Source organism: Aedes albopictus, chromosome 1, assembly GCF_035046485.1.
Source record: "Aedes albopictus strain Foshan chromosome 1, AalbF5, whole genome shotgun sequence".
NCBI classification, from domain to species: domain Eukaryota; kingdom Metazoa; phylum Arthropoda; class Insecta; order Diptera; family Culicidae; genus Aedes; species Aedes albopictus.
Window position 1 is genome coordinate 282,192,847 of NC_085136.1, and position 25,000 is coordinate 282,217,846.

The window sequence follows — 25,000 nt, forward strand, 5'->3', positions numbered from 1 at the left end:
TACGAAGTGAAAAAGCTCATGTAGGAAATTGATTCCACTTATAAGAATGAATGTTTCTTTTTATCTTGGTTTCCTTCTTTTCTCCCAAAGTTTAACTTGTAGGAATGTTTTTTTAGAATGCTTGATTTTCCTTTGCAACATGCCCCTGGAATCCTCTGAATTTTTTAGTTGAACACCGTCGATTCTGCCTTTTTCCCTTTTCAGTAGACATAGAAGCCCATTCCAAACACTTATTTTAATTCGTGGAGCTAAATCTTATGTTTATTAGGTTTGAAACAGCTTCTGATCAGCCACTCGTAGAATCCAGTTGAATTTGGTTGCCCATACCTTTGAGTTGAGCATGTACTTCCTCTTAAATGCTTGTTGAATTCGCGAGTGAGTTGTACTGAATCGGTTCTGTATGTTTCCACTTAGGCCCACGAGTCGAGGGAGCGGGTCGGGTGCACAAAACCAGAACGGTGTGACGCTGCAGGCGGGAATCGCTGACGACCAGTCCAAGGACTTCGACTTCGAGAAAACGGAGATGAAGTACGACTCGACCGGTATGTTCCACTGGAGTCCCGCGAAGAGCTTAGAGGAGTGCATACTGGTGAGTTCGTAGCCCTCTCAACGAGGTATTCAATTTGTCATCTGTCCATTATCCATTATCCAGGATCGAAATCAAGCGGCCATGACGGTACTGAACGGGCACGTCGTTGTGTGTCTGTTCGCCGATCCGGACTCGCCGCTGATAGGATTAAGAAACCTCGTGATGCCACTACGTGCTTCAAACTTCCACTATCATGAGCTGAAACACGTCGTGATCGTGGGTTCCGTTGAATACATTCGACGCGAGTGGAAGATGCTGCAGAACCTGCCCAAGATATCCGTACTGAATGTAAGTTACCACGGTTTCAGACTGGCGCTTCCGCGACAGTGCATGACCTCCTTCATTCCATTCGCAGGGATCCCCACTGAGCAGAGCAGACCTCCGAGCGGTCAACGTAAACCTTTGTGATATGTGTTGTATTCTATCGGCGAAAGTTCCTAGCAACGACGATCCGACGTTAGCCGATAAGGAAGCCATCCTTGCCTCACTCAACATTAAAGCAATGACGTTCGACGACACCATAGGAGTGCTGAGTCAGCGTGGCTCCGAGCAGGATAATCTCACCCCGGTCGGGAGTCCGATAGTGCTGCAACGGCGCGGTTCGGTCTACGGTGCCAATGTGCCAATGATTACGGGTATGTTCGGTGTGGGTTAGAAAAGAAGATGCAAACGATATTAACCCTACTCCTTTCCACCCTTGCAGAATTAGTCAACGACAGCAACGTGCAGTTTCTGGATCAGGACGACGATGACGATCCGGACACTGAGCTGTACCTAACGCAACCGTTCGCCTGCGGTACGGCATTCGCTGTGAGTGTGCTAGATTCCCTCATGTCAACGGTAAGAGTGATGGTCATTTTGTGTTGCGAAACAAAATCATTGCCACGTTTAATCTTTCCACAGACATACTTCAATCAAAACGCCTTAACACTGATACGGTCGCTCATCACGGGAGGTGCGACACCGGAACTGGAACTGATACTGGCAGAAGGTGCTGGCCTGAGAGGTGGCTACAGCACGCCCGAGAGTCTCAGCAATCGAGATAGGTGAGTGGAATCTTGAAGGAAACATTGTAAAGACTGTTTCGACGAAATCAGGAAAATATTTGAAAATAAGGTTGCCTATCTTGATACCTTGTTTATTTAAAATTTTGTTCATTTCGGTCTGCCTTTCCCGCTTAAGCCTGGGCTTTCGAGTCTGGACATGAGGGTTAAATTCCTTTGTCCTATCCCAAAAATAAGAAAAAGCGCATCGATGGAGTGACATAAAGTTTCTTAGCGATGTCACTCCCAACGTATTAACTTCACTTTTATACTTACATATGTATACTATGCTGAGCGGTTGTTACGAGATGTCTCCTTTCTTTAGCTTTATAGTGGCATCAATATCCACAACAAAACGCTGCACAGTAGGCCTGGCCGCTTCAATTCTAGTACTGCATCTCAGATGTTCTGCAAGCATTGATAATGACAAGAAAAATCATAGAAGTAGTCGATTCTATCATTTTCCAGGATTGTTTCAATCTGAGTACTGCAGATACGAACGGTTTTATTTTTCAAGCTACCCAACGCATACAAACACACCACCGGCACCCAACTTGAAATCATGCACGAGCCTTCAACTATCTTGCCGCCAACTCTCTTGGTGCAGCTGTCAAACACGTCGAAAAAGGTAAACATGATCAACACCCCATGACTTCCATTTGATACTCGTGTGTAATGCTTATGAATTTCTAATCGCGGTGAAAATTTCGATGTAGAGTCCTATCAAACTAAGCTGAAATAGGCTCAAGACAATTTTTTATTCTTTTCCTCGCTGTCTTCTTGATTAAGTCTATTTTGTCATGCCTAGTTTCACTTGTTTGAAACGGTTTAAAAATATCTAGTTGTAAAACTTTTTCTGTCGGTTGGAATAGCATAAGTCCAGTGTAGCTGTGACAGTTCGATGGAGATATTTTGACAGTGGTCACCGGAGATATCGTGACAACCGTTTTGATTCAGTCCGCAACACCCAGGTTTCAATGAATGGCTGTGTATGTGTAAACTAGACTAGACTATACTAGTGTCATTTCGTTCTGCAATTCCTTATGTCTTAGTCCATAACAGGCCCTATTAGGTCTTCAGTACTAACATCACTAGTCTTACCCCTGTTTCTACCAGCAATCATGTACTTCGTCCTTACCGAGTATATTGCTAAGCTTATTCCCGCTGTTTCTTTCTTCCGAGAAGTAATGACTTCGTACAGTGCCTTACGATCGATGCACATAACAAACATGTTTCTGTTGACTTAGGGCCTTCTGAGCTCTACCCAGACACCTCACCACCACTATCTGAAAGCGCAAACATCAAGCTTTCTGTTAGTGGTGGTGAGATGCGTAGGTGTAGTTCAGAAGGCACCAAGTCGACAGAAATGTGTTTGTTTACGCAATGTTGATGAAGCCTTTTCAATCGTTGGTCTTGATAAGATCAATATCGTCCGCAAATCCGAAAAACATGCGAGATTGTCAGATGATTGTGGCTTTTCTCGTCAGACTTTCTAATCGCTCCTTTGAGTGCAATATTTAACAATCCATCCAAGCTCACTAACGATGTAGCAACTTCGTTTATAATCCGAACAATTTATTTTTATTCATCGAGCGTAATCCAGCGAGTCAGGTTAATTTCGATTCGCCGGAAAACCATGTTTTGACATTAGCTGCTTTGTTATTTTTGCTGGTCTGTTGTCGACCGGCCATCGACGAAGACGGCTTAATAACTTCCCACGAACTCATTCGTTGTAGGTGATAGGCGGGGATGATGATATGCATTAACACTTCGTTGGCGGCTTTCAGAATGGTGATCGCTCGTATGTTATCACGCTCTGTGGATATGGCAAAATACCCCTTTTCCTCAAATAGTTGTTCCGTTTCCCAGAGAATGACAATCAGCTGGTTCAGAAAAAGTCCAACCTTTGCGTATCTTGACTAGTTCAATACCAATACCAATACCATCCTCACCAGCTGCATTATTGCTCTTGAACTGTGAAATGACATTCTTAACTTCATTCAGCGAGGTAGTTGGTTGATTTATATCATACTCCATGCTGACGTAGTCATTTCTACCGCTGCCTCGATCCTCATTACATTACGTTCTCTGCATCATTCAGGTGTTCGTCAGAGTGCTGCTTCCATCTTACGATCACTTCACGTTGGCCCATCAAGAGGCTCCCACCCTTATCCCGGCACAAAAACGTTGTGGGATGCGTTGAGCTTCCAGCAGATCTTCCGTGCTCCTTGGGAAGAGCACAGCAATTTCCTCGTACTCCGTTTCTTTTTCCGAAAGAGGTGGGTCCAATGCTGCCGCTCTTGTTTATATCATTCCACATGCTGCCGGGTTCCATGCTGCAGCATTACCGCTCGTTCCGTCAATTCCTTTCCATGTACCCGATTGTGGTCTCGGCTGCGTCGTTGATGGCTGTTTTACTATGTACTTCAGCAGTCCTCTAGAGAGGCCACGTCGAACTCGCCCTCGTCTAGCAACGCTGCCTCGAAATTCTCTGCGTATGCTCAGGTGACATCTGATTGCTTCCGTCGCTCAGGGTTATTCCGTGGCGGTCGCCGGTACCGTACACTGTTGATGACGGAAATTTTTAGGCACAGTTAGACCATCACCTGACGTTGATAATGTCTGAGGAGTAACGTCCGTCAATCAGAACGTGATCTATTTGCGATTCCGTGTGCTGTGTTGATCTCCACGTGTAAGCCGCAGATGCTTTTCGGTCGTCAGCTGTTAGTGCTGTCCAATCGTCTGTCTGAATTCCTCCTCGTGGCCTACCTGAGCGTTTAAGTCTGCTATGATGATCTTTCATTGCTTTTTACAGCTGTTTCGCTGGGCCAGACATCAACCCCCTGTTTTCCGGAGGACCATAGTGCACAGTAAAGCTCAGAGTCCTTTCCTGGTACTTGGATGTCGATCAGCCGGCCCTAACACGGAGATCAGACGCTGTAGTGAGCCGCTCCTCCTGGAGAACAGACACTCAGGTTTGCAGAGCCAAATTCCTTTCTTTCATATCAGACTACATCCAAACTTCCCATTGGGGTGGTTGCCCGATTTTTCCTAAAGTTGGTCGCAGCCCAACCGGTGCCACGGAATAAGAGTTGCTGGATCTACCATGTAGGATAATGATCTAGGATAAAGCGGATCTAGGATAATGAATCGCAATGGAATCTGAACTACGCAAAATACCTCGGCTTTACTGTACCAAATTACTTCTGTTATTGAATTGGGTGTTGTTGATATTGCCGGACATAATCCAAAGATTTCACTACGACTTTGTGATCCTTACCTTTGGCATCCTTTGTACTGAATATTGATAGCTCAAATAAATTGCTTTTAAAATACAAGGCCTAGGATTTTTTTCATACCGGCGCCGCTGAAAGTGACTGCGCCTCTGTCCATCGGCATAAGAGTTGATTCATTCATGTCATCTGCTGGTGTTCGTTAGAATTACTTAAGCTACAAATTTTAAATTTTCCAATCATTTCTTACTTCTTCAAGTTTACCCATAATTGTTTGAAATTCGTCATTTGAGCGTAGAAAAGAACTTGTATCAATCTAGCAAGTGATTGTCGCTATCAAAACTGGTCAATAATCAACCAACATTTTGGCTGTACAAGAGTGGAATAATCCACTCTTAAACAAGCTTCAGTTTGAGAAACTGTTATTCAGCTAGTCCTATGTTTCTTGGGTAGCGTAAACGAAGAAAGTATAATTATCAGCTTTACTTCTTAATCTCATTCCAGATGTCGCGTCGGCCAGATCTCCTTGTACGACGGCCCGCTGGCGCAGTTCGGTGAAGCCGGCAAGTACGGTGACCTGTTCGTGGCAGCGCTCAAGTCCTACGGCATGCTATGCATAGGACTGTACCGATTCCGGGACACCAGTTCGAGTTGTGACGCCAGCAGTAAGCGATATGTGATCACCAATCCACCCGATGACTTCTCGCTGCTGCCCACGGATCAGGTTCGTTCATATCTGGATTAGTACGAATTCGAAGAAAGTATTTTTAACCATGCCGTTCTTTTTACCCTCTCAGGTCTTCGTGCTGATGCAGTTCGATCCGGGCCTGGAGTACAAGCCGGCCACCGTCCGTGGCCCGGCTGGAGGTCGCCAGCAGAACAGTCAGCAGACCGGCGTCGGTGGCGGAGGCTCCAACAAAGACGACAACTCTTGACTATTGCTGTGTAGCGCCTTGACCGATGGGCCCTATTCCTACATATGAACAAAAGAAACCGATTTTATGTACCAGATCGCGCAATATATCAAGCATATGTTTCGTAAGTTTGTCAAATTGTTTTCCAAAAACCGTTAGGGCAAACCAGGTCGCCGCTGGTTTCGCTCGGTTGAGTGTTCGTTTGCTAGTTTTTGTTCAGAAGTTTTTACTTGATTCTCGATTCTATAAATAGGAAATTGCTATTGAAACAATTGTTAATTTGAAGCAAACTGATAGCTTCTACCAATCAGTTCCAATCCGGTATATGTTGCGCAATCTAGTATATAAAAGGGATCAAAAGGCTGGAGGGAAACGAACGCACAAACGGCTTCAATTCTCAAAAGCCTTTCCTCGAATTCATCGCCTTATAAGAACCACCAAGGGGCGAGACACTACAAGTTCATATGTGAGAAAACAGATAAACTTTGCTTCCCACACCATTCCGCGTTTGAAGATGAAAGAGTGAGATTAACGAACAGAATAGACGACACACCCAACTGTTGCAGCATGTTTCGATCCCTAATTAGTTGTGATTTAACAGAGATTAGTTCCTAAAACAAATAATTCGTATATGTTAGTCACTAGGGGAGAGATATGAACACTAGAAAACGGGCACACACACATAGACACCAAACAGCAGACAACAACACACTACCAACCGATACCATTTCCGTCAAAGCAGGAGTACAATAGGTAGGCGAGATTTATCACAATACTTTTCCAGACTTATACCATCCAATAGAGTGTGACTAGTTATAAAATTTTCAATTTATCCGATAGCGATTACTGCTAGTTAACGACTAGGAAAAAGAATGTGGAACAGAGCATAAGTATGACACAACTTTATTCTAACGGGTTTTATTTTAACAGTCCACTTTACTAACACTGAAACCCTATCATTGAAAGAAAGTCATGAGCAAGCATCGAGATTACTGTCGTGGTTATTTGATATTGTAGGGTAGGAATCTACTTGGTCATATGAGCTAATTCCTGTCATATCAGAGGGAAACAGCCGTCGACTGAATAATTACACGAAATTTTACGTTTCAATTTCACTCCACTTACGAGTTGATTTTTTTTCTCGTTTTTCGTATGACGAAGGCAGCCATCAACTAGCCGAATTGTTCTTCATCACCGTTCAAGTTTCACATCGTCAGATTCACTTGTTGAATCAACCTTCAATTCACACCCCACAAAAGCATTGTGGCACTTCAGAGTTGGATTTCCCTACTCATTCTGCAGCAAAAGCTGTTCTATTAATGAAATAAATCACTTTTTTCCCGTCGGTAGAATGTAAACAACATGTTTGCGTGGGAGAAAGATTTCCTCGTTGCATTCTAATGAAATATTTGGGTCGTTATGCTTAAGCCAAATCCATCTCAATTTAAAATCTTCCTGCTCAACAGTCTTTTAACACATGATTTGACTTGGATTGCAAAGAATTTGGCTGTCTTTTCGAATACCTACGGTGCGGTAACATAATATTTTTGACCATCCTATGGACCATAGTGTCACGTAGAAGAAGGTGTGCAGCGAATTAAATTCAGGCTATGCCCTTAACTTTGACCTAGAGTTAACCGAAGCAAGTGCTGCAATAGCAATCTGGCATGTTGCTGAGGTGCTGATTTCACTTCGCACATAGATGCAAATTTCTGCTACGAGAATCCACAAAAGTGGTAACAATACTCCCCCTTGGGGGCATCCACAAACACTTAATTTCCTTAAAATCGCTACTTGACACAATGTCGAGAAGAGATATTGATTTTTTAAACATTTGGCGAATCCAATTGGATATCATTGGAAATATACCATGACTCCGTGCGGCTTCCAATATGGCATTGAAAGGCGCGTTGTCAAAAGCACCCTCCTCGATATCAAAGAAAAAAGTCAAACAATATTGCTTTTGAGCGAATGCTTTCTCGATATCGTAAACAACCTTGTGTAAAAGAGTCACAGTGGGCTTTCCAGATTGGTAAGCATGTTGGTTCACATGACGAGGCATATTGGCCAGATGAACATCACGGATGTTCGGTCTAAGGATTTCAGAAGGTCAACCCAAGGCTCAAACTGATAGGCCTGAAAATCTTTGCTTCTTCATGCGACACACGATCCACCAAATAGGATATCCCATCTTCTCCAGAAGATTCCAGGAGCCAAGCTATTTAGTGCCCACTTAATTGATTCTAAAGTTATGATACTCCGAGTCAAAGTCAGAGAATCATAACTACAAGAAAAGTCATCAGGTTCATCCGAAGATATGATATTCACACATCCAGAGAAGTGTGTATCTACTGATTAAACATTTCAGAACTTCAGCAAAGCGATAAGTTTAACACTTCATCTCTAGCAGATACCATCAAGGTTGCCTATGATAAGTAATCCAAGATGTGTACTACTTAAGTATTCCATCAAACTGGAGCCCCTCTAATTGATGTCTGTGCTGCCCCAGATGATATGGTGAGCATTAGCATCACTGTCAACAATTATCGGAAGGCCTTTTGAAGTGCAGTACGCGATTACTTGTTTGAAATCATCCGTAGGGGATGGTTCATCTCGTACGGTAAATAAACCGAACAAAAGGTATGTTTCCTGTTGAGGTTTCCAACAGATGCATTAATTGTGACATCTCTGGCTCAGAGACGAGTGTAGCAACGATTGCGTTGTTGACAAGCACACATGCTCGAGGCATGACACGCGAGTTTGTCATTTCATTTTTACTAAAAGTAGCAACCACCGGGTTCACAAGGTTTCCTAGATAGAAATTCATCTTATGAAAGTAAGGTTCTTGGACTACAGTCACTTGAGCTGTACCATTTTGCATAAGTCTGCAAAGATTGATCGTTACTGTTCTTTTAGGCTGATGATTGATCCGAGCTATTCAAACCGTAGTCACTACCCAAACTAGGCAAGATTAAACTTTTTAAAATCACAGCACAATTAAAAACTGCTGCAATAAAATCAGATCGGCATCGATTGGAAAACGCCAAATGATACACAGAATACACTCTGTAAATCGCGAAGCCATGTAGGTGAAATGAGGGCCCATATAGCCGAGGCGGTAAACGCACGGGTATTCAGCATGACCATGCTGAGGGTGACGGGTTCGATTCCCGGTCGGTCCAGGATCTTTTCGTAAAGGAAATTTCCTTGACTTCCTTGGGCATAGAGTATCTTCGTGCCTGCCACACGATATACGCATGCAAAATGGTCATTGGCAGAGGAAGCTCTCAGTTAATAACTGTGGAAGTGCTCATAGAACACTAAGCTGAGAAGCAGGCTTTGTCCCAATAAGGACGTTACGCCAAGAAGAGAGAGAGAGAGAGATGTAGGTGAAAATTATTACTAATCAACAGCATCTTCATAATCCCGCCCTTATTTAGCCTTAAGTTTGAGACTAAAGAAGGGCAGCTGATTGTCTCGGAGAAACACAAGGTCCATTGCACCATTGCTCCGGTTAGCGCAGTAAGGGCAAAATACTGTGGAGGGTGCCCTGGTACTCCACAGGCTCCGTTAGCGCCCCCAACCATTCATTCCTAGGCATGGTAAGCATATAGCCGCATCACACCATGAATTAGGAATCACCTGTTAGTGGACTCTTGCCACCGACACATGCGGTCCGTTGTGTTATTCTTAGCTAATTGAGGCAACCGCTACCGACACTACACAGCTATCTAGGCTGATCGAGAAAAGAAGTTAATATTGATGATATTGATGATGAAACATTTCAGAATTTCAGCAAAGCGATATGTTTAACACTTTATCTCTAGCAGATACAATGCCTATGATAAGATATCCAAGATGTGTACTACTTAAGTATTCTATCAAACTGGAGCCTCTCAAATAGATGTCTGAGCGGCCCCAGATGATATGGTGAGCATTAGCATCACTGCCAACAATTATCGGAAGGCCTTTTGAAGTGCAGTATGCGATTACTTGTTAGAAATCATCCGTAGGGGATGGTTCATTTCATACTGTTAATAAACCGAACAAAAGGTATGTTTCCTGTTGAAGTTTCCAACAGATGCATTAATTGTGACATCTCTGGTTCAGAGATCAACGATTGCGTTGTTGACAAGAACACATGCTCGAGGCATGACACGCAAGTTTGCCATTTCATTTTTACTGAAAGTAGCAAACACCGGGTTCGCAAGGTTTCCTAGTTAGAAATTCCCCTTACGAAAGTAAAGTTCTTGGACTAACGCCACTTGGGCTGTACCATTTTGCATAAGTCTGCAAAGATTGATTGTTGCTGTTCTTTTATGCTGAAGATTGATCTGACCTATACAAACCGTAGCCACTACCCATACTAGGCCAGCTTAAACTCTTTGCAATCACATCACAATAAAGAACAGCAGCAATAAAACCAGATCGGTATCGATTGGAAAACGCCAAATGCGAGGATACACAGAATACGCTGTGTAAATCGCATGATGCGAAACCATAGAGGTGAAAATTTAAACTAATCAACAACATCTTCATAATCCCGCCCTTATTTATCCGCAAGTTTGAGACTAAAGAAGGGCAGCTGATTGTCTCGGAGAAACACGATTAGCGTAGTAAGGGCCAAATACTGTGGCCGCATCACACCATGAATTAGGGGTCACCTGTTAGTGGGCTTTTGCCACCGATACATGCGGTCCGTTGTGTTATTCTTAGCTAATTGAGGCAACCGCTACCGACACTACACAGCTATCTAGGCTGATCGAGAAAAGAAGTTCAAGTATTCAAGATAATCATCTTAATCCCGAAAGGCTGATGTATGCGAATTATTTAAGATGAATCGGTTCAGTATTCTTAGTGCATAACTAGCGAAAAGCCACCATAGACAGCCTAATTGCATCTAAAGTCAATCTTCAAAATTGTGGCCAACTGTACACGTAGAATGCCTAATCGATCGAAAGTTATGCTCAACTTTGATTTAAATTATACAATTTGTTACTAAAACATCAAATAAAAGTGACCCTGTGAGGGCATCATTAATCCAATCCGGATAGTATGGGATGCAAAGAAATCTTTCAAACTCGGCTGCCCATGCTCGTAAGATCAGAGCTTGAAAACGACATGATAAAAATCCAGAAGATCACTCGTTCAATATCGAATGTTGAGGGCAGCCTGAAAAGAGCAAGGGAACTCATCACAAGGATGCTACACTTAAACAAAACAAAACACAAAGAAAATGAATAAATGTAAGTCACTGAAAAAGAAATTCGACTAGCCTGTGTACATATTAACAACAACAAAAAATATTCAGATACCAATATCGCTGCTTACATTTGGATGTTTACCGTTTTTCGCGTGAGTGAACATTCCCTAGATAAAAAAAAAGAAAAAAGATTAATTAGATAATCGCTAATTTAGTGCCGTGATTTTTTATAGACAAACTGAATCTAAAAATCAGTAAGCTAAAACCAATGTTGTACAATACGAAGTAAATACCAACACAAATGACTAAAACTGAATGTAAAAAAGAAATCCATCTCGAAGCAAATCTAGCGTCAAAGAAAATCACATTTTTTATATTGAAAGAAACTAGAATCGAAAGATGTTTTTTTTTCTATATAAAAAGCGATCATTTTGATTTTTCAACGGTTCAGTTCGCCAAACTTTTGCCATCAACGTGTAACTGTATGCGACGAACAAAAAAAAAACAGCAAAAAAAGAAACCCATTGTAGAAACGATAAGCGAGCTTTTATAAAAAGAAAAAAAAAACATAAAACGCGACCATTTACGTCAAAATCATTTCATTGAAACGTCACTAACTTACACTAACACAGGAAACCAGTACAGTTCTCAATATTGTGTAAAAAAAATGGCTTGTGTACAAATAGTGGTAAGATGCGGGGGCTGACATGCGTTGAAGGTGACATTTGTGAGCATTACCTATAGTGGATGTGCGTTTATCGACTTTTTTTTCTCTGTGCCATGCGATACTAATTTCAGACACAATTCCCCAAATCTCGCTTCCTACGTAAGTGAGAGCGCGTTCTTTGTTCATTCGTAGATATGCAATCATTTTGGATAATTTTTCTATCACATCGGAACCACTGTGTAGAGTGATTTATGCATTATGCATTGCAACGTTTTATAGACCTCTCTCTTTCTAAATGTGCAACGTTCAGTACAGGACAAAATCGTAAAAACTCGAAACATAACTCAGTAACATACAGAAAAACTGCAGTAGATAGCGCCTTGTTAGTGAAAAAGGGTAGTTAACACGTGGTTGGAGCACTGTGTCTTCTTTTGTTTGCTCATAACTACAGAAACATTCCCTAGATCTAGATAATATCAAAATACTGTCAAAATGTTTCAGTTTTAGAGCTAAAGTGATCCGTTTCATCTGATTACGGTTATCAATGGTCCCCAGAATCGTACTCCGTATTTACTAACGCTAGGTATCTTGCCTTGCAAGATGAATCCGCGAGACATCTTCATAGCTTTTCAGAATATAAATGCAAGAACAACAAATGTTACTTATTGATACAGCTACGCCATATTATCACGCAAATGATACGAGCACTACTGCATTTCATTGAGCGACTCCATTCCCGAACATTCAACCAACCTGGGTCAACTTTCGAGCCACTGGATTTTATGCTACTAAACATGCTGACGTCTTAAATCAGCTTATTTTAGGGGCCTTTGACAGTTCACGTATGAAAATGGCAGTTCAGCGTTTGCGACTTTGTTCAGCAGTTGTAAACAGTGGCATACATAAACCACATAAACCTGTCAACTGAAAAGGCCTATCGTCAAAAAATTTTGCACGTCAAACCAGAAAATTCCATATGATTTGACGTTTCTTCTCAGCTCCGCTACTGCTGTCAAAAGAAATCAATGCTTCCTAATTTCTTAAACGATTGCTTGCCTGAATTTCTCACGCATGGAGATAGGCCAAGAAACTTCTCATCTGCATACATCCCTTGACGTTTGACATCTGATCAGTAAGATGAAAATTGAGGATCTTATCCATCAATTGCATACTGGCGTGGATATTCAGCATACGTCAAACATCTGACATGATACGTCTGTTTGTCTGTGGATAAACCATAAAATGACACAAGTCAGACGTCAAATTATTCGATCTCTGCTCAGAAACCGAGTTTGATTGTCGCGGCCATACTTTTCATTATTTCTAACTTTTTCAAAGACTAAAATCCAACGCGTTAATGAGAGCTAGTTAAATGCAGAATAAGAAAAATACGTCATCAAATGTCTGTTTATAGGAAACAAAGACGAACCGTGCAAACCGAGAACGCAAATGTAAAGCAAGCATTTTTTCGATAAGCCATTTTCATTTGACTTGAGAATCAAAAAATAGCAAAAAACAGTGTTAAAAACATTATAATCTAAGCTTTTTATAAAAAAGATTTTCGTAAAAAAAGACATACAAAAACCGCAAAAAATAAATACGCTAAATATAAATGTAAATACGAGTGTTTAAACTATAAAACAAATTCTTCTGATAGAACAAAAAAGCAAATAGAATTTAATTTAGATAAAACGTGAAACAAACCAAAACCATTGTAGAACAAGCAAAGTGAAACAAGTTACACAAACACATACATTCATAAACCAGCAATCAATAGGAACAGATACATCTGTTCAGCCATTTTCCAACACGTTCATAACAATACGAAGCAAAACTCTACAAGCGAATCGCCATAACATTTACCAGAAGAAAGATGAAACCGATGCCTCAGTATATGTTGCGTTAATTTAACGGTTTTTAGGTAGCAGTAAAAATTATTGGTTTAGGAGAAGCAACAAACTAACAGCAGCACGTCATCGTTGGTTACATGTCGTAAAATCGTTACCACCCTAAATACTGGAGTCCGTATAGATGAGCTAACCTAAATACCAGATAAGAGAAGATAGTATAACTATTGAAAACCATAGGTTGTATCGTGCTGCTACAGATTTACCTTAGAAGCGACGCCTTTGCCATTTTTTCGTAATTGAAAAAAAAACTTCCGTTGCAAACTAGTTCTTTTGCCTAAACCACACTACCATCATCATAACCACAATGTTTAGCGATGATCCGGTAACACTTTACGGTATGTGGCTTGCGATGCAGAATTGTTGCCACTGTAAAAAAACTACTATCAAACGAAAATGAAAACAAAAGTACGTAAACATCAAGCATTACACATTCGGTTAGCGACAGCGCAGCAAACAAAGTAAGCTATGAAAAACCAGCCATCGAACGTAAGGCCATGCTTCACATGCGTAGCGTCGCTGAAGACATTCACAAAGCCACCATTACCACCCGCAGACATCCACTGAGAAAAAAAATACACATACCATTACTTGTTGTAAATTTAAGCTATTATTCCGCCTGGTAGAACGCGTGTTCAAACATTAACTAAGTACACGGAGAAAACAGAATATGCTTGTTAGCTTATTGAATAATAAAAATTTCTTATTTAACCGTTTTAACCTTGGCAATTCATAAAAAGTATGCATCACATAATATTTTATATGCACGCCTTGGCATTTCTTGCATTTATTATAGTTTCCATGCATATAAAGCCGTTTATTTTATACTTGGGACTTGTTCGTTGATGGATTACGACTGTTCTTGGTGTATTCTTAGGAGAATTTCTTGGCTTTTCAGTCCGATTGTGAGATCAAAAACACCTTATGTTCTCTTACTAACAATCGGACTGAAAAGCCAAGAAATTCTCCTAAGAATACACCAAGAACAGTCGTAATCCATCAACGAATATTCACCATGGCGGGTTTCTACCAAAACATCAACGAAGAATTGGGACTTGGCAAAATTTTAATTGACCAACCGTCATCGTGTTGTTAGGAAGTAGTTTCCCCCGTGCGCAATTTTGCCATAAAGTCTGTAAAAGAGCAAATATCACATAAATCAGTGGACTACGATTGTTTATAATATTTCAGTAAGTGCTTTTATGTTTTCTGAGACATAGAACTTATAAATGTTGTAATTTGCAGATCGAATTTTGCGAGGGATTTTGTTCCTGTTGAGAAATCTGTTCCTGCTTACAAGTTCGTTGGAGAAATGTGGCGGTGAAGGAAATTGCCTATTATTACGGAAACCGTATGTACTAATCGGTTATTAGTTATTACAAAGTATAATATTATGTATATTATGACAAATGCAAGCGAAATAAAGTGTTCATTAACGGTTTGTGATTCAACCAAACTTGTCGTTTTTTTTCTCTTTATTTTTATCATTAAATGTAAATAAAGAAAAGCAATTTATGCATTTTTAACAAATAAAATCGGTTTATGCATTGTTAAATAATATCGATATATGCATTGTAAGCAATAATGACATTTTATGCATTGAAGGAATATATCCTAAAATATGCATTGCAAGGGGTGGGCAGATCGAATATGGTTTTAGTAAAGATTTTATGCATTTTAGCATATTCTATTCTGTCCGTGTACGATTTTTATATAAATATGTTGGCAATGATGATAGACGAACGGAACGACATGGACGATTAGATTTTCCCACTTTGGTTTTTCACTTCATTTGATACATTCGAGAATACCGACTGCAGTTGCAACTTTAGAGACACAACCACACCGAAACACGGCTCTCAGACACCTAGCTCCATCTAAAACAGGAAGATAACTAATTAAACAGACACAATTAACACAAGGAGAAATGAAAGCAAACATATTATGTGTGATATTGTTTCGGTTAAATCCATGCTTTCCATTTTGTGTAATCTATTGTTTTCGAGACACTCTTGAGGTAAGAATGGTGAGAGGAAATGTTGTTAATGTTAATATTATTGTTAATTATAAATTGAAATAAAAAAAATCAATCGAAATAATAATAGTGGCTTGTTAGGCCCAGCCATATCATTAGGATGACAATCCGGAACTGGTAGGTAAGGAGCCAAAGTTCGAGTTTTCAAGACAACCAAATGACAGATTGAGCTGAAAAATTGATCGTTTGGTAACCTTCTCTCTCTTCTCAATCAGACTAAGGCCGGGGTGGCCTCTGCTGTACATAGTAGCCTCCTCCATTCCACTCGGTCCATGGCAGTTTGTCTCCAGTTCCGCACTCTGCGTAGGGTCCGCAGATCGTCCTCCACTTGGTCGACCCACCTAGCTCGCTGCGCTCCACGTCTTCTTGTACCGGTCGGATGACTCTCGAGAACCATTTTAGTCGGGTTGCTATCCGACATCCTGATGACGTGACCCGCCCACCGTAGCCTCCCGATTTTCGCGGTTTGGACGATGGTTGGTTCTCTTAGCAGCTGATGCAGCTCCTGGTTAATTCGCCTTCTCCAAGTCCCGTCTTCCATCTGCACTCCGCCGTACACACTTAACTTTTATTACCGGGCTCAGTTATCGAATTACCGAATTCTCAACAGCTGAGCTCTCGGTGATCACCTCGGTAATCAAGTTCAACTACCGATTCGGTATAGGCCTTTTCAGCTGACAGCTTCGTGTATGCCACTGTTTACAACCGCCGAACAAAGGCGCAAACGCTAAACTGTCATTCTCATAGGAGAACTGTCAAAGGCCAGAAAAATCAGCTGATTTTAGACGTCAAATGAAAAGGCCTATTACGTTATATCTGGTAAAATGTCAAAAATTACTGAGCTGCTCGTCAAATGATTACTGAATACTTTGTAGAAAAAGTACCGAGTACCCAGTAATTTTTAATTTCAACGATTTTATCATTTACCGAGCACCTCAGTATTTATTCTACGGATTTCCGTAAATTTTTAACCGTAATATCGGCAAATGATGCAAAAGCATGGAAAATTTGAGAAAATTGAAACAAAAAATAAATATTCGAAGTGGTTTTCATTTTTATTTATACAAAGCGATCAATACGTGTAATGCTTAGTTAAATTGATGCCAGGAAACGAAACCAACCGCACGATTCCTTATTAAAATTTGTATTCGGTGCAGCATACCAGAAATCCCTGGTTCCGGTGGAGGATTCAGTCTAGTGAAGTTTTGAATTCCCCCTCCCCCCTCCGCAGAACGTCGGATTGTCAGCCGGATGAACAGATATACGTGGTATTTTACGTGGAATTCCAGTCTTTACAGATGTATAGCGCTTTCCTGTTAGTTTTTTAACAGCAACATCTAATTCAACCAGCAACCCTGAAACTGAACGAAGATGGTTTGCTGTAAATATTTTAACATACATTGATGATTATGCAAGCTTACCAAATGATTATTTATTACTTTGTGAAACTTTCTGAACCAAAACCACAGCTAGAAGCACGGCTAAAAGCCAACAACTCTGATAAAAAATGGCGTTCAAGCGCACCATGCCGGGACAAACTCTGACTATCATTTATTAATACAAATGGCGTCACATAAATACTCCAGGAACTGAGGCCTCGGTTATGGCTTTGAAGAGCATTCAGCACTTTTTTTTACTGATTGTACGGTACTCTTATTTACGGAGCTCACTAGTAGTACCGAGGAACGCAATATACAATGTTAATCGGTACTTGTGATTAAAAAAAAAACGGTGCTTGTTATTACTGACATTTGTAAAAATAATTTGTTTTGCAGGGTAGATCAGTAACATTAATTACTGAAATCGGTTAATTGTTCAAAAGTTTACTGATTCCTCAGCATAAATTACCTTTTACAGTTTGAACTCAGCAAAAATTATTACCGAGGTGGAATTCGAGGTTTTAGTGTGTAGATGGTACGCAACACCTTCCGTTCGAAAACTCCAAGGGCGCGTTGGTCCTCTGCACGTAGGGTCCATGTTTCGTGCCCAAAGAGGACGACCGGTCTAATCAGCGTTTTGTAGATAGTTAACTTCGTGTTACGGCGAAATTTATTCGATCGTAGAGTTTTGCGGAGTCCAAAGTAAGCACGATTTCCTGCCACAATGTGCCTCTGAATTTCTCTGCTGGTGTCGTTGTCGTCGGTCACCAGTGAGCCCAAGTACACGAATTCTTCAACCGCTTCGATTTCATCACCGTCGATATGAATTCGGGGTGGCGGGCGCGGTGATTCCTCCCTGGAGCCCTTTGCCATCATGTACTTTGTCTTCGACACATTAATGAATAATCCGATTCGCCTGGCTTCACTCTTTAGTCGGATGTACGTTTCCGCCATCGTCTCAAATTTACGAGCAATAATATCAATATCATCGGCGAAACCAAGCAGCTGAACGGACTTCGTGAAAATCGTCCCACTCGTGTTTATCCCCGCTCTTCTTATTACAGCCTCCAAAGCAATGTTGAACAGCAAGCACGAAAGACCATCACCTTGCCGTAACCCTCTGCGATATTCGAAGGGACTCGAGAGTGTTCCTGATACTCTAACTACGCACATCACTCGATCCATCGTCGCCTTGATCAACCGTATCAGTTTATCCGGGAATCCGTATTCGTGCATAATCTGCCATAGCTGTTCTCGATCGATTGTATCATACGCCGATTTGAAATCGATGAACAAGTGATGTGTGGGCACGTTGTATTCGCGGCATTTCTGCAACACCTGGCGGATGGCGAACATCTGGTCCGTTGTAGCGCGTTCACCCATAAATCCAGCCTGATATTGCCCCACGAACTCTCTTGCAATCGGTGATAGACGGCGGCATAAAATTTGAGAGAGTATCTTGTAGGCAGCGCTCAGTAGTGTGATCGCGCGGTAGTTCCCGCAATCCAACTTGTCGCCCTTTTTGTAGATGGGACACACGATACCTTCCATCCATTCCTCCGGTAATACTTCCTCCTCCCAAATCTTGGTAATGACCCAGTGTAGTGCTCTCACCAGTGCTTCTCCACCGTATTTTAGAAGCTCGCTTGGTAGATGGTCTGCTCCAGCGGCCTTGTTGTTTTTCAACCGGCCAACCTCCTCCTCAATCTCTTGAAGATCAGGGGCCGGAAGTCTTTCGTCCTGTGCACATACTCCTAGATCTGTTACCACGCCACCTTCGGTACTTGCAACGTCGCCATTGAGGTGCTCATCGTAATGCTGCCGCCACCTCCCGACCACCTCACGCTCGCTCGTGAGAATATTCCCGTGATTATCTCGGCACATGTCGGCTTGTGGCACAAAGCCTCTGCGCGAGCGGTTCAGCTTCTCGTAGAACTTTCGTGTGTCCTTAGCGCGGTACAGCTCTTCCATCGCTTCGCGATCTCGTTCTTCCTGCTGGCGCTTCTTCATCCGGAAGACTGAGTTCTGCCTGTTCCGCGCCTGTTTGTAACACGCCTTAATTCGCTCTCGTACACTCAGCGAAGTAAACTATCTAAATGCATCAAAATACCTTATGAAATTTAGCCATAACTGTAAAGTATGGATGCCATAGGAATAGCTTATGAAAATTAAACATGCTTATTATGACCTAATTACATAAGATAAACTTATGAAAAGAGCAGAAAAATCGTAAAATGATGCAGACTGGAATCGATCCATGAACGTCGAGATCACTGAGCTCGTGCCCAACCCACGCGGCTATCGACGCTTGAGAATTTTGTGGTGCTAAATATGTATAAAAGCCAAACTGTGAGTCGATTCTGCGTCATAAACCGACCTTATGAAATTTAATCTAGCCGTTATGAATTGTTTAAAGACCATTTCATAACTTAGACCTAATGGTAATCTTAGGTTTATTTGCCTGAGTGTACGGTGTTGCAGCATTCTCGCCCATGCTGCATTCTTCTCGTTTTTCAACTGTTCACATTCGCCGTCGTACCAGTCGTTTCTGTGATTCGGAGTCGCGAAGCCTAGTGCTGTAGCCGAGGTACTACCTATGACGGATCGGATGTCCCTCCTGCCATCTTCAAGTGTAGCTGCGCCAAGCTGCTCTTCCGTTGGTAGGGCCACTGCTAACTGCTGCGCGTAGTCTTGAGCCACTTCTACGTTACGAAGTTGCTCGATGTTGAGCCGCGGCGTTCGACTTCGACGCGTGGTGATAACTGTCGAAAGTTTTGAGCGCATGCATACAGCGACTAAGTAGTGATCCGAATCTATATTCGCACTGCGATATGTGCGGACGTTGGTTAGAGTAATTTAAACTTCTCAAGTTCTCAAAATAAAACTTCTCAAGTTGAACACAGTGTTCCAGAAGTGTGTTAACTTTGTGCTAGATAAATTTGTTCAACTGTCAAATCAAAATGTAACATAGAAGTCCAAAAACATCGCGTTTGACATTAAAATTGCACGGAAAATTATCGATACACGTTCAAAGTCCAGTGATGATAACAAATTGAGAAAGTTAATAGCCCAGCTATACTGCTGCCGCTGGTGCATGAAATTCTAATAATTTATTATGTGATATAAGTGATATTACCGAAACTGTAGTCATGTCCTCAAAAACGGGTCTGCTGACGGCGGTACACCTAGCCAACATCGCCAGTACTTTGGCCGCCACTCGAAAGTATGCACTGGGAACTCTCTACGTTCAGCTACATCCACGGTTCCAGGAGGTGGCGAAACCGACCGCTTTTAGTAAATTTATTGCCACCGTGTATCAAAGTTCGCCAAAGGTGCTCGGTCCAGGGGTGGACTTGCGTATTCTGATTAGTTCACTTAAATCGAAAGAGATTATTCCGGTGAGTCGCCCCGTTGATTATCTTTTCTACGACTACTGCGTGGATCCGCAACAAGACGGATTGGATGTGACGAAGACCTACCCCGGCTCGAGTGTGATCGAACTCGGAACGCAACCGTTTGCGATCGATGCAAGGGAGCTCATCGAGTCTAGTGAAACATTTAAAAATGTCGTTCTCGGAGGAACGTTTGATCGCATCCACGCCGGGCACAAGGTTTTGCTATCGCAAGCGGCGCTGTTGGCCGAAGAGCGGTTGGTCGTTGGAGTGACCGACGAGAATATGATCAAGAGCAAAAAGCTATGGGAGCTGATTCTGCCAACCGAGCGAAGGATTGAAGATGTTCGAGCGTTTATCGACGACGTCGATTGCACTTTGAAGCACGAAGTTGTTCCTATCAGCGACCCCTTCGGACCAACGGCAACTGATCCACACATGGATGTAGGTTTTAAATGGATATTAACGTACCGAATATGATACTCAAGATTGCACATCTTTTTCGTAACATTTCAGCTCATCGTCGTCAGCACGGAAACGTCTCGAGGTGGCGCCAAGGTGAACGAACTTCGCGCCAAAAACGGACTCAACCAACTCAAGGTGCACACGATCGATCTACTGGACGATGAACTCACTGTCGAAGACAAGGAAGATAAGATCAGTTCCAGCAACCAGCGGATGGATCTGTTGGGAACGCGCCTCAAACCGCGTGATGCGAAACCACATCTCAGCTCGAAGCCGTACATCATCGGACTGGTCGGTGGGGTGGCAGCCGGCAAAAGCAAAATGGCGGAACGTTTCGCTAAGCTTGGCGCGGGGGTGATCGATTGCGATAAGATTGCCCATGAGCTGTACGAACCGGGCGAGGATTGCTACCAAACGGTGATCAACAACTTTGGCATGGGCATTCTGAATGAGGACAAGACGATCAACCGGAAGGCTCTGGGTGCGATTGTTTTCTCCGATCCGGACAAGCTGGATTTGTTGAACACAATTTTGTGGGACGCCATTTTGGAGCGGGCCAAGCAACGTATCAAGGAAATGTACGAGAAGCAGAACAAGCAGATCATTATTATGGAAGCAGCTGTGCTGCTGCGAGCGGGATGGCAAAGCGCTTGCCACGAGATTTGGTCCTGCATTATTCCCCGCGAGGAAGCCATCCAGCGATTGATGGAGCGAAACGGTTTGACCGAAGAGGAAGCCGATAAGAGGATTAAGGCACAGATTAGTAACAGCGAGTTGGTAAAGAATTCGGATATTGTATTTTGTACGGCTTGGAGCTACGAGTATTCACAAACGCAAGCGGAGAAGGTGTGGGCGGATTTGGTGGAGGAGTTGAAGCTGAAGCTGTGAATTTTATTGTTGACAAAATAAACGTTATAGGTATTGGGATTCCTGGGCCGTTAAATGTATACTTCGTATCACATTCTTTTGGGATTCTTTTTAGCATCGTTTCCAGGAAGTTAAAACTAGTTCTACCAGGGATATCAACTTAAATTTCTCAAAAATTAAAATTAAATTTAGGATTTATTTCAAATGTTTTGACAGGTACATACAGAACGTGAAATTTAAAATTTATCATCAAACAGGAGTTGACCACAGATTTTTACACCCAGGACAGTTTGTCAACCGTCTGAGATACTTCTTCATACAATCCTTGTGGAATGATTCAGGACACTTCTCACATCGAACACCCTGTAAAACAAATAAGAATATAAAATAGGCATTCAATTGACACACTGCCGCCACCCAACTTACGTAGAACACCGATTCCTTGCACAGTTTGCACATCCGCATCTGTTCCGGATAGTTGGTCGTTAGGTACCGATCGAACTCGCCGATTACCTTCGGCCCGAAGTGCCACATCCCACCCAGCTGCACAAAGTATCCCATCTTTTCCCACTGGTCCAGCAGTTGCTCGGCTCGCACCTTGCTGAGTTGCTTGCCTTGGATCTCCCCCGTCAGATTCAGGCACATGATCGGTTTCAGTTTGTGCTCTTCGCTCGTGGCCATCTCCCGCAGCACCAGCCGGAACAGGGTCGTTTCCGATTCGCTGTAGTAATTCTGAATCCGATCGATCTGCGACTCCACCAAATTGCAGAACACGTAAAAGTCCGTATCGGCCGGTTCGTAGTGGACGAAGCAAATTTTCTGGTCGTAGCGGTACAGTTTGCCGTTGATGGACGCCACCACCTCGGGGATATCGTCCTCCGAAGGGATCTCTTCGCCGTCGTGATCTTAATGGGAAGAGAGATGATTCAATGAAGGTTTCTTTTATGAAAAATAGGGTTTACTCGTTTACTTACATTTCGCGTAGATGGCAAGTAGTGCCTTATAGGCTTGTTTGGCACTCATCGTGCCATGGTGGGCTATAGCTTGCGCGAACGCGCGATGTACGTCCGTGTACGGCATTGCTGTTGGCATATCTGGACGATGTGATTATATAGTTCTTATCTATTCTGATCGACGACTATCGAGTACGCTTTTGCAAAACTGATAATATTTATTAGCGAACCGCGCTTTTGCCTGTCGCAAAAAAAAACAAACAGTTGTTAAGCTAACGGGACCTACCTTGCAACTCTCTCACAAATGTCTGTGTGTGTGTACATATGTGTATCGAGATGTGCATGTACTAAAAATCATAATGGTTCTTATAGGTTCTTATTGGAAAACTTTGTATCTGTGTTTCTATCGATAGAATCTCATTGGCAGTTGGGAGATAGAATGAATTTAGCAATTTATGTCGTTTTTCTTTTTGAACCTGGGTTGGAACTGGATTGGCGGAAAATGTGTAAACAAACAACGTCAAACAAATTTTAGTACAAGCGAAACCGAAATCGGGTTGGGGTTGAAACTGTGATCTGATCCAGTTCCAACCCAGGTTGGAACTGAATAATAAAGAAAAACGGCATTAGGCTCATCTGTGCACGCGAATTCCATTAAATTAAAATTTTATTATTTAAACTTCACCTTCGTAGCTCATGATTAAAACATTATATGTAGTAAATCGAAACATTGCATGGGGTTAATGATCTAGTGGTCGTACACACATGTATGCATTTATTTCCTCAACATCACATTTAAGACAAAACGGACAAAACATAGGGTATGTATGAAATTGATAATATTATTATAACATAAATAATGAGTAGATTATTTGCTTCGGTGTTCCGAGACACGTACTCGTTGTCTTATCCACCGATGAACCGAATTCATCGCGGTCCGAGAATTTTGACACTAGAGCGGGGCCGTTCCAATCAGAATTGGACGATTCTGATTGGAACAGACCCCGCTCTAGTGTCAAAATTCTCGGACCGCGATGAATTTGGTTCATCGGTGGATAAGTCCAGGGACAACGAGAAGAAACGGTCGTAGTAGTCGGGAACCATCTACACTGAAAAACAAGAGAACCCAAATTTGAGTATTTTTAAACTCACTTTTGAGTCCTTTTTTGCATCCTGTTTCATTCGCTCTCTTTATTGTTGTCAAAGAGTGAATAGCAAAACAACCCAACTTTGAGAGTTCGATGCGGGAAGCCAAAATTAAGTAAGTGGCACAGTACCGAAAGTTGAGTAATTTTAACTGCCGGTTGAGTAAAAAAGAACCTTGACTTTAGGTACTTTGGCCGTATACGCCTAAATGCAAACTACCTACCTAAACATCGACTCCAGCAACTCAAAATTGGCTTCCCGCACGCAACCTCGAAGTTGGGTGGAATGAACTCACTTTTGGGTACTTTCATTTTTCCGTGTAGGAAAAGAGAATTGACTGAGACAGAGGGGACGACACTAGTTTTTAAGCTGACTTTTTCAATAATATCCGCATCAATGTCGAGCCAACCTAATTATTTTTTTTTATCCAACTAATCCCTGCACATCCCTATTTATCCGCCTCAACCTCATCCAACCAGAAAAAAGCCAAAAAAGTCGCTCTGATTGTCAAAATCTTTTTGCGACTTTTTAGTTCTCTTTTTTTTGCTGTTTGTTTTGTTTTAGTGCGACACGGCTCCGGCTCAGGCAAGCAGTTTGGAACCCGGAAAACGTTGGTTTTCTTATTGCCGGCGTTTATCCACATCAAAGGCCAACCGGTTCCGCGAGACAAAGCCGGGGGCGGACTGAACGTTCTAGTGTTCAATTCGTGAACTGGATCTGCAAATTGAGAAGGTATTCAAGTAACAATTTCGGGACATCAAAGCAATTTGTACAGGTGCAAATCATCTCATTTGTAAAGGTGGCGATCGGAGAGCGCAGATCAAGGGTGGCGTGGAGATAATCATTGCTACGCCCGGTCGGCTGAACGATCTATTGGCTGCCAACGTCATCGATATTTTCGTCCGGTACCTATTGGACGAGGTGGATCGTATGCTGGATATGGGTTCGAACCGTAAATTCGAAAACTCCTGCTGGACATCCGCGCCCGATCGGCAGACTAGACAAGTGCCACCGGGTGTCCAAAGCTACATAATTAATCCGGTCCAGGTGTACATTGGAACCTGGCCGCAATGCATACCGTCGCCGAATAAGTATATGCGGGTGATGAACGTCGTGACCAACATAGAGCCCAAGGACATCATCTTTTGAGGCCGGAAGACGAGGGCCGATGATATGTCGAGCGAACTTGTTCTGTCCGGCATATATT

General features: G+C 42.3%; 3 protein-coding genes across 3 annotated transcripts; 2 read left to right on the forward strand and 1 right to left on the reverse strand.

Annotated features, from left to right (window-relative positions):
* On the forward strand, nt 1-6,460 carry LOC134285659 (calcium-activated potassium channel slowpoke-like; the record flags this gene model as incomplete). Its single annotated transcript, XM_062846857.1, is given in 8 exon segments — nt 1-20; nt 415-589; nt 653-877; nt 945-1,224; nt 1,293-1,429; nt 1,493-1,635; nt 5,370-5,589; nt 5,663-6,460. Coding segments are annotated over 8 exon segments (1,338 nt in total), but the record flags the coding sequence as incomplete, so codon positions are not given.
* A 13,538-nt stretch (nt 6,461-19,998) lies between these two features.
* On the forward strand, nt 19,999-21,754 carry LOC134285660 (bifunctional coenzyme A synthase). Its single transcript, XM_062846858.1, has 2 exons — nt 19,999-20,806; nt 20,879-21,754. Exons 1-2 carry the CDS (start codon nt 20,120-20,122, stop codon nt 21,713-21,715), a joined length of 1,524 nt encoding a protein of 507 aa, XP_062702842.1. The 5' UTR covers nt 19,999-20,119; the 3' UTR covers nt 21,716-21,754.
* A 116-nt stretch (nt 21,755-21,870) lies between these two features.
* LOC134285661 (non-structural maintenance of chromosomes element 1 homolog) lies at nt 21,871-22,909 on the reverse strand. Its single transcript, XM_062846859.1, has 3 exons — nt 22,669-22,909; nt 22,121-22,599; nt 21,871-22,057 (listed from the first exon to the last, which is right to left on the reverse strand). The coding sequence occupies exons 1-3, from the start codon at nt 22,784-22,786 to the stop codon at nt 21,944-21,946; spliced, it is 711 nt and encodes a 236-aa protein (XP_062702843.1). The 5' UTR covers nt 22,787-22,909; the 3' UTR covers nt 21,871-21,943.
* Nucleotides 22,910-25,000: the final 2,091 nt, after the last annotated feature.

Coding starts and splice junctions, on each gene's coding strand:
- LOC134285660 (XM_062846858.1), top strand. CDS start 20,120: ATGTCCTCAAAAACGGGTCTGCTGACGGCGGTACACCTAGCCAACATC. Junction 20,807..20,878: donor CAACTGATCCACACATGGAT/GTAGGTTTTAAA, acceptor GTAACATTTCAG/CTCATCGTCGTCAGCACGGA.
- LOC134285661 (XM_062846859.1), bottom strand. CDS start 22,786: ATGCCAACAGCAATGCCGTACACGGACGTACATCGCGCGTTCGCGCAA. Junction 22,600..22,668: donor ACTTGCCATCTACGCGAAAT/GTAAGTAAACGA, acceptor CTTCCCATTAAG/ATCACGACGGCGAAGAGATC. Junction 22,058..22,120: donor GCAAGGAATCGGTGTTCTAC/GTAAGTTGGGTG, acceptor TTTGTTTTACAG/GGTGTTCGATGTGAGAAGTG.